Below are 15,763 nucleotides of genomic sequence, written 5' to 3'. Positions count from 1 at the left end.
GTCTAATTAGCAGTTAGAATTAATTTTATTATCAAAAGCAAATATTTTTAAATTATGTATTATTTATGCAAATTATTCTTGTTTCATTAAAATAAAACATAACAAAATATTTCAGTTTATTATTTTTGTCTCTACTTATCATTTTGACATTTCCAATTTTATAATATTTTTAATTTAATAATTTATAATATTAATAACTTATAGCTAAATTTCTTGGTTAATTTTTTTTGCAGTTTTCTTAATATAAAAATACCAGATTGTAACATAATAAAATATAAATAATACAATTATACTTCTATACTTGAAAGAAAATGATAATTTTATCTCCTACAATCAGAGGAGTTCCTCAATGCATGCAATCTTATATTAACTGTATGTATGTGGTTATGTATATATGAATGTTTGTTCCACATTTTCTCCTAAACTGAGTTTATTTGTTCAGTAGTAAGCCATCCCTTAGTGGGTGTTAGGCATCACTAATGCAACAACTGTGGGAAGGGTAAGGGGTGAAAACTTTTATATATTATAAACCATTAAAATTTTGGAACATTTTCGAATATTTTTGAACACTATTTATTACATTTTAGAACTTCCTAAAAATTTCTAAAATATGTGTTAATGACAATTTTTATAAAAAAAAAAAATGGATGCAACTATGTTCATGACCCCGAGCAATGCTGGATATATAAGATTTCATTCATTCTCTGACGTAATACCTTACGGTAGTTCCGGAGGCTAAACAGAAAAAGAAAAAAGGTTACTGAAGTTAAGCAATGCAGACTGCAGCTTCGCTACATACTTTCACATTTAGTAATTCCAAGTGACTTAATTATTTGATATCAAAATTTAAAAAAAAGGTGTGGTTAGTATAACATGCCATCAAAATAAATACATATATAAAAATAATAAATAGACTTTCATATGCAGAATTAACATATATTAGAAACCAAATATTTAGCAGTATTAATATTATTATTTTTAAATCATTTATTCATAAAACAGAATTTTGTATACCATATACTCCTCAGCCATTAGATATGCAGATGGGTGATTTTTTTTTAATGCAAAAGTGTGTTTGTTCACATTAAAACTACATATAATGTCCTTTGAATGAATAATAAAACCTCTGAAGTTTCTCACTAGATTAATCAAGCGAAGAAAAGGAAAATATGTAGCATTAAGTTTCTTAATAATTTTTGTACGTCTAATTTTTCAAACATGTCTAATTTTTCTTTCAATTTTCATTAAAAAAAAAATTGTGTTGGGAAATATTTTTCAAGATGAAAATCTTTTTTTTTTAAAAGACCTTAAAAGTAGATGGAAAAATATTTTCTTGCATCCTGCCTTAGAAAACACCTCTGATCTTTCCTTCTTCCAACCCCTTTGAGACTCTTGACACCAAAATTTTATAATACACTAATCTGTCCAGATTGGAGATTTTTTGTTCAGCTAATCCTGAGTTATTAACCCAAATAGATGAAGCAATAGATTTACTCTTTCTTCCCTCCCATTGATGTTGCATGATGCCAGAGTCCAAAAAACATAACAAGGAAGATGATTTTTAATTTGATTACCTTACTTTTTCCTTGTTATATTAGATATTATATCATAACTACTGGGAAAATAAAACTGATACAGGATATGTTAACATTTTGTAATTTCAGTATTTTATTTTAATGCAAAATATTGCAAGTAGTGAACTATTATCATAAATTCCATTCAAACTATTCAGTTTTTAATGATTAACATTAAATTTCTGAAAAATCACAGTACAATAAAATTGATTAAAGTTCTCTTTCAGTTCTCTATAAAACATCTAGTGATACACAATATATTTCTTTATGGAAAAATAATGAATAAGTACTTAGTAATTACACAGTATTAATATTATTAAATAAAGTAATATTAGCTCTCTGATATGTCAGTTGAGGATTTGCGATTGACGACATCATCATCTTCTTCTTCATTGAGATATAGAGACCATGCCTCATTATTTAATTCAGAATTCTCCGAGATAATTTCTTCCGGAGATTTGGTACAACTACTTATAGTAACATTAGCACCAATATTAGGTGTTTGATAATCATACATCATAACATCTTCTGATATAAAATTATTGAACTTACATTTTTCTTTATTTTGTCCTCTTTTTAAAGCTTTCATTATTTCTAATTTAACATCTAATTTGTAATCTTCAGGCACTTTTTTCAATTCTTTAATGAGTGATAATAGGAACAGCCTGTCTTCATCATCAGTAATTTTTTTGTTTTGTTTCTTGGATTTTATCTTTTGCAGTAAATTTCTTTTTCTTATTTTACAAGTTTGCGGAATTTTCTTTGATCTATACTCACTGCATACTCTACTAGTTTTTCTTAATATATTACTGTCTTTTGATGTACAATCTTTTAATGTATCATCTTTGTCAGACGAATTCGAACTATCTTCATTCTTCTGTGAATGAAAAACTGTCTTATCTTCCGTTGAAGACAAAACTCTCTCGTTTTTATCATTCACAGAATGGAGTTTTATATTATTAGATGACAGAACTTTAAAACTGGAGCAACCAATTTTTTCTTTAAATCCAATCATATCATTGTTTAGCTTCTGCGAAGGAATAAATTTTATGGGTAAAACTTTAATTAATGATGATGGAATTTGTTTTACATCCGATTCATTAATATTATTATATGTGATTCTTGATGTTTTTATGACTTTTAAAACTTTTGAAGCAGATATATTTTTGACTTGATTATTAGTAATGTTTATATTTTTATCTATATTATTTTCACTAATTTCATATTCTTCCATTTCATTTATACTGCTGCATTCATTTGAAGACTTATCAATATCACTGACAGTTTTATCATTTTCATTTATATCTTTTACTTCTGCATTGTTAGGCTGCTGTGACTGTATTGAAACATTCTGACTGAAAAAAAAAAATTGTGTTGTGTATTTTTAATGCAGTTACATACTTAATAATATAATTAAAATCATACATTTACAATTAAATTAGATTAATAAAAAAGATCAATAATTAAATTTTTAATTTCTTCGTATGTTAAAAATTAAATAGTTACAGAAAATTACTTATTCATAAGTAACGTTTTCTAAGTATGGAAAAGAATTTTCAATCCTGCCATATTTTGAAAAAATTTTGATTTCAGATTATCAGCAGCGTTAGAAAATTAAGAAATAAAAAAAAAAAAGAGTGCAAGCAAATTAAAACACGGAATTTTTTGTTTTTTTCCTATGTTGTGGCTACACTGCTTGACCAAACCCATTCTTTAAGTTGGTTATTGAGCAATTTCCATGTTATTAATAGTGTTTTATGAATATTTATTTCATTTTTTATTACAAAATCATATTAGCAGGAAAGTTTCACTTTCTGATCATACCAGTATAACACGACAAATAGCTTCTGAGTGCGGCACTGGACTAGGAACAGTGAATGCTATTTTACTAAACAGTAACAATTTAAAGAAACCGGTTCATTTTCACCTCAAAGGAAAGGCAAATGTGGCTATAAAATAAAAATTACTACAACACTGGATCAGTTATTTATGAGAAAAAATGAACTTGATCCAAAATTATCTGCTGTGACTTAAATTATAGAATAGCAGCAAGTGGAACAGATTTACATGTGACAACTGATATATGCTGACTTCTTGCAGCTGGATGGTAAGCTCATCGGCCAGCTAAAAAACAGCTAAACAACAACAATGTACAAAAAAAGCACTTGTGGACCAAAGCCATGCTAACTGGACCAAAGAGGACTGGAGAAATGTTATGTTTTCCAACAAGGCACATTTTTATGTTCTGGGGCAAGGGGTTTCAGATGTTAGAAAATCATCAGGTGAAAATACATTACCAACTCATATCCAACAATCGGTTAAACATCCCTAGAAAATTTTTTTTGTTTTTTTCATATTTGAAGGTCCTTGTCCATTATTTCCAGTAGATAGTATGTTGAAAAGTGATGAATATTTCAGAATTCTGAAAGAAAGAGTTGTGAAACTACTTCAGAACAAATCCCCACTAGGTAACAGTGTTCCAACAAGAACTGGAGCTGTGTCATACTGACAAAAAAGTGGAAAAATATTTTGAAGAATAAAACAAGTGCTTCTGTGGCCTGGCAACTCCTCAGACTTAAATTCAATTGAAAATCTTTCGGTAAGTTACAAAATGACTCAAAAATTAATTGTATCACAAAAATTGACCTCATTAAAACAGTAATATCAGTATGGTTTCATGATGAAGAAATAAAAAAAAATATGTAGTACACTTATTTAATCAATGCCAAATCATGTACATGAAGTGATTAAGAATAAAGGGCGTATTAATTACTAGATATTCACAAATTGTACAGGTATGACTTTCTCTAAATAAAGTTATTTTGTATTAAATAACATTTGTGGTGGGATTAATTTGCATGCAACCTAGTCAGCAATTGGAATAACAATTTTCAAAAAAAGCCATTTTTGTGGCATACACCATAGAGTGAGATGGTAAATGACTACTGGTATCGTAACTTTGACAGTCGGTATTTTTTACTAAATAATGTAATACAGCTTGTACCGACCTGTTCAGCCTCTCTATGATATGACAATTTTTTGATACATTCAAAGAGACGCATGTAACTGTATTCTTATGGGAATAGCAAATTTTTGCAGTTCAGTTTAAAAATATGCTATCAATAACAATATACAAAATTTTGTTCAAGCTGAAAAAAACAAAACAGTTTTTCACAAACTGTTAAATATTACTAAATTGGACATACTTGTTGATTTAGGAAAAATAAATTGTGTGTGAAGGAAAACATTTTTGGTTGAATTTTAACATATGTTCTGATAAAAAAAATATAAAATTATAAATCTAATTTAAAAGTGGTAATTTAGAAGTCAACATTTTATGAATTTTCAAACTTAGAACTGGATGATGGCCCCTCTTTATCTCATAGTGAGGATCATGACCGATGCTTAAAGTGATAAAAAAAACGGTTATCAACAACAACAAAAAGTAATATTCACCATGAATATTCAGTTTTTGATATTAATTAATCTTGTTATCATTTTATATACAAAAATTAAATTAAATTTTTTGCCATCTGAACAGGATTCCAACTCTGGATGAAAGGCCGTGATGCTACTACTTGCATCATGGAGGCAGGCAATTTTATAAATTTAAAATTTAGAAATGAAATATTTTAGATTTAAAATAAATTAAATTATTTTGATATTTAAATTTTAATTAAAACAAACATTAAATATCTCTTTTTTCAAAAAAGCAAAATTAAGCAATTTTTAATTTTAAGCAGTTAAATTTAATTAAAAAATTTTTGTTTTTAGAAAACCTGATGAAATTACCTACAATTGAATTATAAGTATTTGCCAAAAATATTTTAAGATTTGTAATTTATGTAATTATGACAGATTTGCCAAAAAAATAATGTTTTTATTGAATTATTTCTTTTCTGTTAAAATAAGATATGTTATATATCACTTTACTGTGATGTATACACATATTTATAGTTATGAAAAATTACCAAAAATTTAAAATATGGGTTCACTTAATAAATGTAACACTTATTTATATAGGTATTGAAGAGTACTTAAATATGATTGAGAAAATTAAATTAGACTGAGGAAATACTATGTGAAGAATAACCATCTGAAAACCCAGATGAAACCTACTGATAGTATATCACATGTCTGCAGCAAAGATGTAGTTTTTAGGAATTCTTTAAGATGGATGTGAAGTTAAAATTATTTGCTTATAATTGCTACAGAAAAAGGATATCTATCATATGGATAGACATATAAGTAATTAAGATCTTCAATGTTTATTGCAATATTTTACTTATAGACTATATGTAGGACATTACAAAAAAACTGAAGGGTAACAGATGTGGAGCAAGGAGAATATTGATTCTAATTTAAAAGGGCCAGCTAATTTTCCTATGTGATAATATGAGTTTTCATTATGTAGTTTATTATATATAACACATTTAGTATTCTATATGACACGCTGCTGAGTACATAATAGTTTTGCAAAACCACAAATACATAAATGTTGTTGAGTAATATGAGACAGTAATCTTAGAATGGTCTCATTATACTAGTTGACTACCAGTAAGTAAGCCTTTAGCTACAACAAATAAATTTTTTTTTTTCATAATGGAAAAATCATCACTATTGATTTCAAAAGAAAACCCATGTCACATGTTATTATTATACTAGGCAAGTGAAAACAATTTTGATATATTTGTACATTTAGAGAAATTAAAAGAGGGTGAATACTGCAAAATAATATCACCATTTTCTATTTAGTGAAATAAAATTATGGCTGAAATATGATATTCAAACTAATTTTTCATTAACTCATATTATTTCAAAACAGTTTATAATAATTGTATTATATGCATTTTAACTGAAGATGAGAGAATATGATTATCTATAACCTGACAATAACAACAGTGCATGAATTATCGATGGGCAATAAGAAAAGAATAAGGTAAAGTAATGCATTAGCAAATGTAACCATTGGTTATATAATTATATATAATTGATATACTTCAGTACATCCATCATGAACCATTTATTTGTAAACGTTTCATCCTCGTTCTGTACATCTCAGGGATAATACTTGTTGGACTATAATTACATTAATGTGATTAATGACAACAAGAAGTAAATGCTGACCTAGTATGCTCAACAGCATCCAAAAGGAATGCAAGATGTTTGAAGTAACAGTACGGTTTATAATCTGCAAGAAGAGCACTGGATTTCAGCTTTTTCATTCTTGATAATTCTCTTGTAAAACAATCTCGCAAACTTTTCCATCTTCTTTGCATCAATCTTCCTGTAAATGCCAAATTAAATAACATTAGACACAGTTAAAGGTATCACATTTCATGACGCACTACCATAAAAACTGAATTAAAAATAAGCTAAATTGAAATGACTCGAACAATAAAATCTGTACAGATATCTGAAATGTAAATAATTAATATGTACATATAAAATTTAACGATTTGGGTTTTTTTATATAAAATAAAGCTGTATGTATATAATTAGGATCCAGATGTTCTATCTATAACATTGTAGCAATTTTGAAAACTATAGTAGGGTTGTTACAATGAAAATTAAAAGTGGTTGGATTAAAAATAAATGGTAATTAAAATCAAAATGTTAATTAATCCAATTTGGATTAAAATAAGTTTAAGTCTGAGAGTATTCAAAGTTTCACTATTTTGTTTTAAAAAAGTTTTTCAGAATAATAATTGATTTTATTATTGTATAATCATACAAATTAATAAAAAATTGTGTGCTTAAACATAAACAGTGAATAATTTGAGTATGAATGAACATGTTATTTATTTTATGTTTAGTTTCAATTTTCATTACTTTTATAAACTGCGCTTAGCAAGAACATACGTTCGAAGGAATCTTATGTAGTAACACTACATTACTTAAATTATGCATTTGTAATTTATTAAAAAGAGATGAGTGTTTGTTTCCGTTTATTACAAAAAAACAAATATAAATCATATAATTTAACGATGATAATTGAGCACACTTCGTTATGTTACGGTCACTGCTATCAACTAAATTAAACAGTACATCAACATGGCTGCCAGCGATACGCAAACAGTGAGTTTATTAAATAAAAATCGTGCAAGTGATTTAATGAATTGTTTTTGAAGTGCCATTAATTTTATTTAATACAATATATTTATGTATGCGTAGCACCAATAAATAAAAGCAATGCTTCTTTGCTTCAGTAGTTTTGTAGTGAAGGTTAGCTGTTTACTTTTAATCACTCATATAGGTTAGCCGAGTTTCGTGACACTAACTAAATAGTGTAATAGGTTTTTTAAGATTACTCTAGCCTCAAGATTGTACGGATTAAAAAAAGTGGTTATGAAAGACAGAACTTTAACTGTGGTGTGAACGTATAACTTTATTTAGTTGCCATTTATCTTGCATAACCTCATTCTTTGTTCACTGACGTTCCAAAATAAATTATTTTTTTAAAGAAAAACTTACTTAAATGCTGCCGTTCCGCAAACGATTTTTCTCTGTATCCTGGATCAATTATTTCGCTAATTTCATCCCATAATTTTAATTTTGTAAACTTTTGTGTATAATAACCCGCTGCAGTATTATTCCATAACTGAGGTCTTTTCTTAACTTCACTTATGAATAATATTGTATCCATGTTATGTATGTAAGATAGTGGCATATTTGTAATTATATTTTGATAAGTACTAAGAAAAACAATATTAACCTCAACCCAGACGCGCCACACAACTATATGTATTGTGCTATGTTTTGTGTAAGTGGCGCTTCTACGTGGAAGCGCTGTAGGGAAGAACTATCACGCCACTTTAATTAATTATTGTTGAGTTTTTGGCGTGTGTTTAATTAAAAACAAATTTTATATCTTTCAAAATTATTATAGAAAATACAAATTGAATTGTATCAAGGACATACAAGGATTCAGATGTTAAAATAACCGAATTGTATTTTATAGTAAAAAAATGTTATGTAATATCTGTCATAATGGATTATGATCTCGGTTACAAATCTGTTACGTAAACATTTTTAAACGTTTACAGTAGTTCCCTTGTTTCACTTTGCTATTCTCAAATTTTTCAGAAATTTAGTAATCGTTTTAACAGAATATTTGTGATATATGTTGTTATATATCAAATTTAAATTTAATTTATACATTAGTGTCTAGATTGACATTTATATGATGGCAGAATGAATTTAAGACAAATCACAGATCCTTATAGTAATTCAAATTCAGAGTGAGCTGAGCAACAATTTTGGTGTTAATATGCTGACGCTATTTTAAATGGTTAACTAGGTAATTGTGCTTAAGTGGTAACAACTATTCACACTAAATGTTTACATTCACAGTGCTTGTAACAGCAGGTATATTCATTAGTTTTAAGTTGATGTTATTATCAGTTGCTGTATAAAGTGTGTATAGTTTACACACATATGCTAAACAAAGTGTTTATCAACTCAAGAAGAGTATTATAGGTGTAAAGATTTACAAGTTGAAGCCAGCTCCTTTCTTTCAACCAGATTCTATAAAAAAATTCATAGGTCCAGATAAATTGTGTCGTACGGAATCAATGTTCTGACTATGTCATTAGTGAGCAAGGTTAATCACTGGAAGGTTCTCTTGTGTGTTCTAAATAGTTGGAAGTTTTATTATGTTTGAATTTTGATGTCTGTGACCTTTTTTCTTTTTCCTGTTTAGTCTCCGGTAACTACCGTTTAGATAATTCTTCAGAGGATGAATGAGGATGATATGTGTGAGTGTAAATGAAGTGTAGTCTTATACATTCTCAGTTCGACCATTCCTGAGATGAGATGTGTGGTTAATTGAAACCCAACCACCAAAGAACACCGGTATCCACGATCTAGTATTCAAATCCGTGTAAAAATAACTGGCTTTACTAGGACTTGTTTTAAAAGATCTTTGTTATTTATGATGTATTTCAAAAAGTGTATATGATTTAAATTTAATTTATTCATTAAGAATGCTGTTTTATGCATTTGTGTATCTCAAGTTGTTAAGTGTATCCAGAATGCAAGCTAACACAGCTCAAATGTAAAGTTTCCATAACTTTCACCTTAAAATAAAGGTAACTATAGTTAATTTTTGTTTTTAATTAAACATCTTTTAATCCTGTCATATTCTGCAAAGTGATTCCAAGAAATTATCATTAATTTTAGACAATGCACCTGAGTATCATTATTAATGTGTTGGGTAATTTTATCACTTGTAGTAGGTTCCTATATATTATAAGAGTATGTCAATTTTTAAAAATATCCAACTTTAATGTGGAGATATTTAAGAGTTGTGAGAGTGGTTATATTTCTGTTTTAAAGCAAATTGCAAATTGGGTTGTTATTTGTTGATGAATGTAAGGAATTATGACTTAGCTAGTTTTGGTTTTTTATTTAAGAATGATTTCATCACTGTATTAAAAATGTTTTTCACTTACACCATGAATATAAAAACATTATTGGCAGGAGGCTAAGAATTAGTCAGTTACTAGTAGGCCTGGTTCAATGTATTAGTTATTTTAGTTTGTAGAATAACTTTTTTTTTTTGGCAAAGCTTATCGTAAAATTGTGATTTTTGCTATTGTTTTATAGATTGGTAATTCTTTTTTAGGTATGTTTTGATAGTTTCTTAATATATAAGTTAGTAGAGACATTGTTTATTTATAGATTATTAATATAGGATAGTAGGTCTGTGTTCCTTGCACTTGTTTTTGCACCATTTTTTATTCTTCGTACATTGTTCTTAACTGTTAAGTAAGATCTGGTGATTCTGTTTGTTCATCTACTGAGTTTATATGTAAGAACTTTAGTGTACTGTTTAATGCTCTTTGAATAACAAGTATGTATTTCCAGAAATTTTTTTAGATTTTTACATCAATTTTTTTTATTAAGTTTTGGTTTGGTATGTGTGTGAGATTTGTTTTTAATAAAATTATAATTTGTTAATTCATATTCTTAGGGTTTTTTTTAATTTCTAAGGATATTAGTGATTTTGATATCAATTTTCCAGACTTTACCTATATCTGGAAATCAGCTGAGATCTTTGGTGTTGCAAACAAGTATGTTGTTTGGCTATCCAACTGAGTTGTTATCTTGGAGCTTTTTTTGAATTATAAGAATACAAATTTTTTAAGAAAAATAAAATTGACTTAAAAAAAATATGAACTAGAATGTAAGAAATTTTCTAGCCACATTAAATAATACTTTTTTAATTCTGTAAATTTTTACTTTCAGAAGTAGCAACTTCTGAAAGTAAAAATTTCTTGATATTCATGACTAGCAAGTCATGAATATCAAGAAATTTTCTGGAAGGTTCCAGAATTCCAAATACGAAAACCTTTTTTTCGGTGTATCAGCGTTTATGAACGAAAGGGTCATTCCAATGTGTTAGTCAGTGTGATTGTGTGTTAATGTGTAATTCAGAATATTCACTGTAGCCCAGGCACTTGTATAAGGCCAATTTCATGTTGCATTGGTTTGTCAAAAAACAAACTGTGGCTCATCTTGCGGAAAGAAAATGTTTATTCTTTTTGCCTGCAGAAGGTTCAAAATTTGTGGGCAACAGATTATCCACAGTGATTAAACTTCTGTCATTGTGTTATCTTCTGTACAACACTTATAAGGTAAATTCAGTTCTATATACTGAAAGCTACTATTATGAGAAACAGAGTCTTCAGTTTTAAAAATAGTCATTTATGGAGTGAAGACAACCCACATGGTACTGTGGAAACTAATTTCCAACATAGATTTCACATTAATGTTTGGTGTGACAATATTTATGATCAAATTTCGGGACTATTTGTTTTCAATGAAAACCTATTGAAAATGCATACGTTCAATTCTTGAAAATAATTACCTTTTTTTTGGAGGATGTACCTTTAACAAACTAGATTGCAAATGATTTCTAGCACAATGGTGCAAATGCCACGTTTTTCTTTATTAGCTAGAAATCAGTTGAATGGTAATTTCTTAAACTGGATTGGGCATGGTGGACCAATTGATTGGCCACCACGATCTCCTGATTTAATGCCATTAGATTACTTCATTTGGGGCAATATGAAAACAATGTATACTGTCAAAAGGTTAATAATAAAGAAGAGTTAATCATTAAAATATGAAGTTCTATTGAATTTATATGAACGATCTTAGGATGATAATGGAAAGCCATCAGAAATTTTTATGTCAGGCAGAGTGCTTTGTACATTGTGAAGGAGGTAATTTCGTACAATTTCTGTAATTGAGGTTTGTTATTCTGTTATCTTTTATCATTTCATGTATTTCATTTTTTTTTGTTTTGTTATATTAAGAGTAATGTTCATTAGGTATAGAGTAATACAATTTTATGTTTATTTTCATCAGTTTTGCTTCAATAAAAAACTGATTTAAAAAAGATTTTATTGGCTGTATTTAAATTAATTTTCTCAAAATTAAATTTTCTACAAATTTTGTTACTAAATCTTCTGCATTTATTAGTCATTTGACATTGTAATTGTATTACAAAACTAAAAAAAAATTGTTTTTCGCCACCAAATTTTGTGTTTTAATGCATTTCTAGTTCAAATTACAAAAGAAACCATCAACTTTACTCCTTAATTTGGGCCCCAAAAATTACAGTAGGACCTCTTTTTATTAGAAGAGTTGAAATCTGAGAAAATCTTTCGCCAGATTTCAACTCGAAACTCTTACTCAACTCGTAAACTCTCGTGTAACTTGAAAACTAAGCGTTTCCAGACCTGTTTCCATTACTTTCACCAGTAGAACATATCCTGAAAGTTTCTTCTGGGACACTGTATATAAACTGACCTATAAAACTTCTATGTAAAAAAAGCTGTTTGCATGAAACACAAGGTGAGGAACCTGCATCTTGATAAAAATAAATCAAAGGAATGCAGAGAATTGAACTAAAGGGTCTTGTTAAATAATTTTATTAAATTTTTCATGAAAAATAATGTGTTTGTCAAAATAATCCATACTGGTCTATTACACTACATTGTAGTGTAGAAATAAAACACAAAATAAATATACAAAATTGAAATAAAGACATGAACAGTTGACCTAGAATTCAAAGTTGAGGTCAAAACAGACCAAATGAACAGGCCTAGAAAATAAAAGATAAAGAAATAAATAGAAATTAATGAAAAACTTAAAAAAGGAATGACTTAATGTTTATACTTGATGTATAAGTTTAGATAAGTCAGTAAAACTTACTTTCAATTTGTGCATATCTTACAGATAATAATTTATCTCACAATGTCAGCATATCAGTCTATGGCCACATTTTCCTTATCTTCATGCTTATCACTTTCCTTCAAGCAATGTTTGGAATTGATTAACTATCCTGGATCTCACTTCAACATAGATACTCTCAAAGTATGATTCTGATCTAGAATTCTGTTGATCTTAGATTTGCCTGACCCTGTCTAACCATTTTGTAGCGAGTATGATAAGTTTTCAGAGCTAACTAGGCCATTTTCATAGAATGTTTTCATAAATTGTTTATTTTCAAGACTTAACTATCTCGACAAACTTATTCTTCCCTCAACTTTATAAGTTTTACAGTCACACCTTACTGTTGAACGTATTATGCAATTGTTATTTTCATTTTAAGTTTTCTGGTTAAGAATTTAATGCACAGTATTTTTTGAAGTGCTCTAAGGTTACTGTTACTTTCTCTGATTTTTGCAACTACGTTATTAACATCAGTTAGTATGTTGGATACTTAAAAGTATTGTATTTAATCAAATTTTTTTATTTGTATTTTAAAGTGAATGCCGAGGATAAATATTTCATCTTATTGTCACTGTATATTTAGTTACATTTTTATTTACTACTTTGACAATCCCTCTAATTTCCTCTCCAAGTCACTTGTGTGATTTTTTCTTACAACTTCATATCTGTTCAATATCATCTCACTATGCTAATTCAAAATAATGTTTACTTTTTTCACAACCATTGTCCAACTATCTCAAATCTTTCTTACCTCTTTAAAAACGTTATAGTGAGTAGAGGACCAAGGATAATGAATAATATGATTGAATTAATTGATAAAGATATAGAATTGAAAAATTGAAAAAAATTCACAGCCATGTTAGTTGCTTCAAGGTCAGAGGAACGTAAAATTATAGTGCACTGTATTAGAAAATAAGCTTTGTGTTCCATTTATGTTTAACCTGAATAAATAAAATTAAGCATTAATGGGAAGTAATTAATTATTGATTTGTGTTATTTTCAAAGATCTTCGTATATCTAGTTCAGCTTTGCTAATTTGTAACTTGTGGTATGCTATGCCTCTTGCTCATGTAGTGGGGGTATATGTGAAATTTGTATACACATGCTTCTTATGGTGTAAGTGCACACTAAGAAAGAATTTTTTGAAAAGGTTAAAATGGGAGTAATTATAATTTTTTTGTTTTTTTTTAATTTCTTTGTAACGAATGAGATATCAACTTGATTTTTGGTGTATGTAATCATCATGAAACTATGTAAAAACCAATTTCTAGATATTTGGAAATTTGACCTTAAAAGTGGTGAGGAAAGAAAAAGAAATTTAGAACAATGATTGCAAATTTTCCTCACTTCCGACTGTACTAAATGAGATATTCACTCAGTTTGGACTTGAAAATACTCTTCAGATAAATATCTAAAAACTTTTTTGGGTTTTTAGAATTTCTATTTTTTAAGGAGTATGATGGTGTTTAGTGCGGCGGCTTAATCAACTTGGCCAGTGCCACTGTTACTGAATGTGTGATGTGACTGGCTACACCTGCCTCCTGTTATTGGCTAAAAATCATAAAAAAAAGAGAAATAAAGTACAGTTACTTCCTAGCGGTGTTTGTTGAGTGAGAACCGCTAAGAAGTCACTAAGTCTAAGAAGGCGCTAAGAACCGGGCAAAATATATTTTTACCTGCACAACGGGTGGGTAACCAATTAACCAATTATAGCTGATATTTTTAAGATGTAGCTGATTATTTTGAAACCTGCATTCTTCAGATCATTCAAACGTTTGGGGTACTGTACTGACCAAACTGTTGCTCTGAAGAAATTACAATATACTGATAGTTTTTATAAACGGAAACTGGCTTTAATTTTTATCGTTATTATTCTCACAAGCATGAGTTTAATTAACGTAGGGGTCCAGGGAGCAGAGTTCTGAGGCTAACACGGGAAGAGCGAGTGAAGGTAGCCCTGACCAGCTATTTTTTTTTCAACATATGAAATTTTTGTATTTTGTGATCATTTTTTTTTACGGATACTTTGTATTTTTGAATAATTACTCATTTTTTATAATTGAAAAAATAAAATAAGCTCGCTGTTTAATTAATTTTTGTATTCATGTTCAAATCCTGATTATGTATTTTGCAAGCGAAGCTGCGACAGTAAGTACTATTAATTATGATGGTGTAATGACAATAGTCATGTTAGAAGCAATTATCTTAAAAAACCTGATTTCATGATTAGATTTGAATTTATTTAATAAACTCATTATGTTGTTTTGGTCAGCAAATTTAAATCACAACTTCTTTTAGCCTGGTGATTGTAAGAAGCAAAACTAGAAAATATAGGAAAACTGGAAGATAATATTAATTTTTTTGAGTAAAGCTAGACTGGTTAGGCTTTAATTGTAAAAGCAAGGAAATTTAAGATATTCAGTTGAAATCTAGCTGGATCAAATAAATAATTTTATACAGTCCAATTAAAATAATTAGAAAGCTTTCCTTTATAAATTATCAGTTATTTACTTCTGTATTATCTTTACTGCTATGAAAGAATTTATTAAGTAAGTAAAAACCTCCTTGCCTTGCCAATTTAGAGGTAATGTTGTTAGCAGTATCAGTATTAATTTTGTTTTTTTCATTAAAATAAAGAAAGAAGCAAGTCAATGACTGGTTTATAGTATAGTAAATGATGTAGTGAACTTAATAGTATGACTACTATTTCTTTTTTGATTACTACATATGTGTACTGAAAAACCTGTTTATCTGGTTCTAAGTGGTGGTAAATTTTATTTTTGTTTACTAGACAACAGAATAAAGATAGTATTCTTTATTTGTTAAAATTGTAAAGAACTACTTTTATATTTTAGTTTCAGTTGCAATTCTACATGATATTTTTTTTAGTGCTTTCTATTATTTATATTACACAGCTTATAACCAGAATTATTTTTTTAAACTGA

The 15,763-nt window shown here is 28.1% G+C and overlaps 1 protein-coding gene across 3 annotated transcripts; it reads right to left on the bottom strand.

The window, feature by feature from the left end:
* Nucleotides 1-1,640: 1,640 nt before the first annotated feature.
* On the bottom strand, nt 1,641-8,332 carry LOC142320630 (uncharacterized). 3 transcript variants are annotated; one of them, XM_075358645.1, is made up of 3 exons: nt 8,049-8,332; nt 6,702-6,861; nt 1,641-2,929 (listed from the first exon to the last, which is right to left on the bottom strand). In XM_075358645.1, exons 1-3 carry the CDS (start codon nt 8,242-8,244, stop codon nt 1,906-1,908), a joined length of 1,380 nt encoding a protein of 459 aa, XP_075214760.1. In that variant the 5' UTR covers nt 8,245-8,332; the 3' UTR covers nt 1,641-1,905. The 3 variants fall into 3 exon arrangements, with proteins under 3 accessions (XP_075214760.1, XP_075214763.1, XP_075214762.1); XM_075358648.1 differs by lacking the exon at nt 8,049-8,332 and adding an exon at nt 7,752-7,978; XM_075358647.1 differs by lacking the exon at nt 8,049-8,332 and adding an exon at nt 7,407-7,546.
* Nucleotides 8,333-15,763: the final 7,431 nt, after the last annotated feature.

Source organism: Lycorma delicatula, chromosome 2 (assembly GCF_047948215.1).
Source record: "Lycorma delicatula isolate Av1 chromosome 2, ASM4794821v1, whole genome shotgun sequence".
Lineage (NCBI taxonomy): Eukaryota > Metazoa > Arthropoda > Insecta > Hemiptera > Fulgoridae > Lycorma > Lycorma delicatula.
This window is presented reverse-complemented; position numbering and strand designations above follow the sequence as displayed.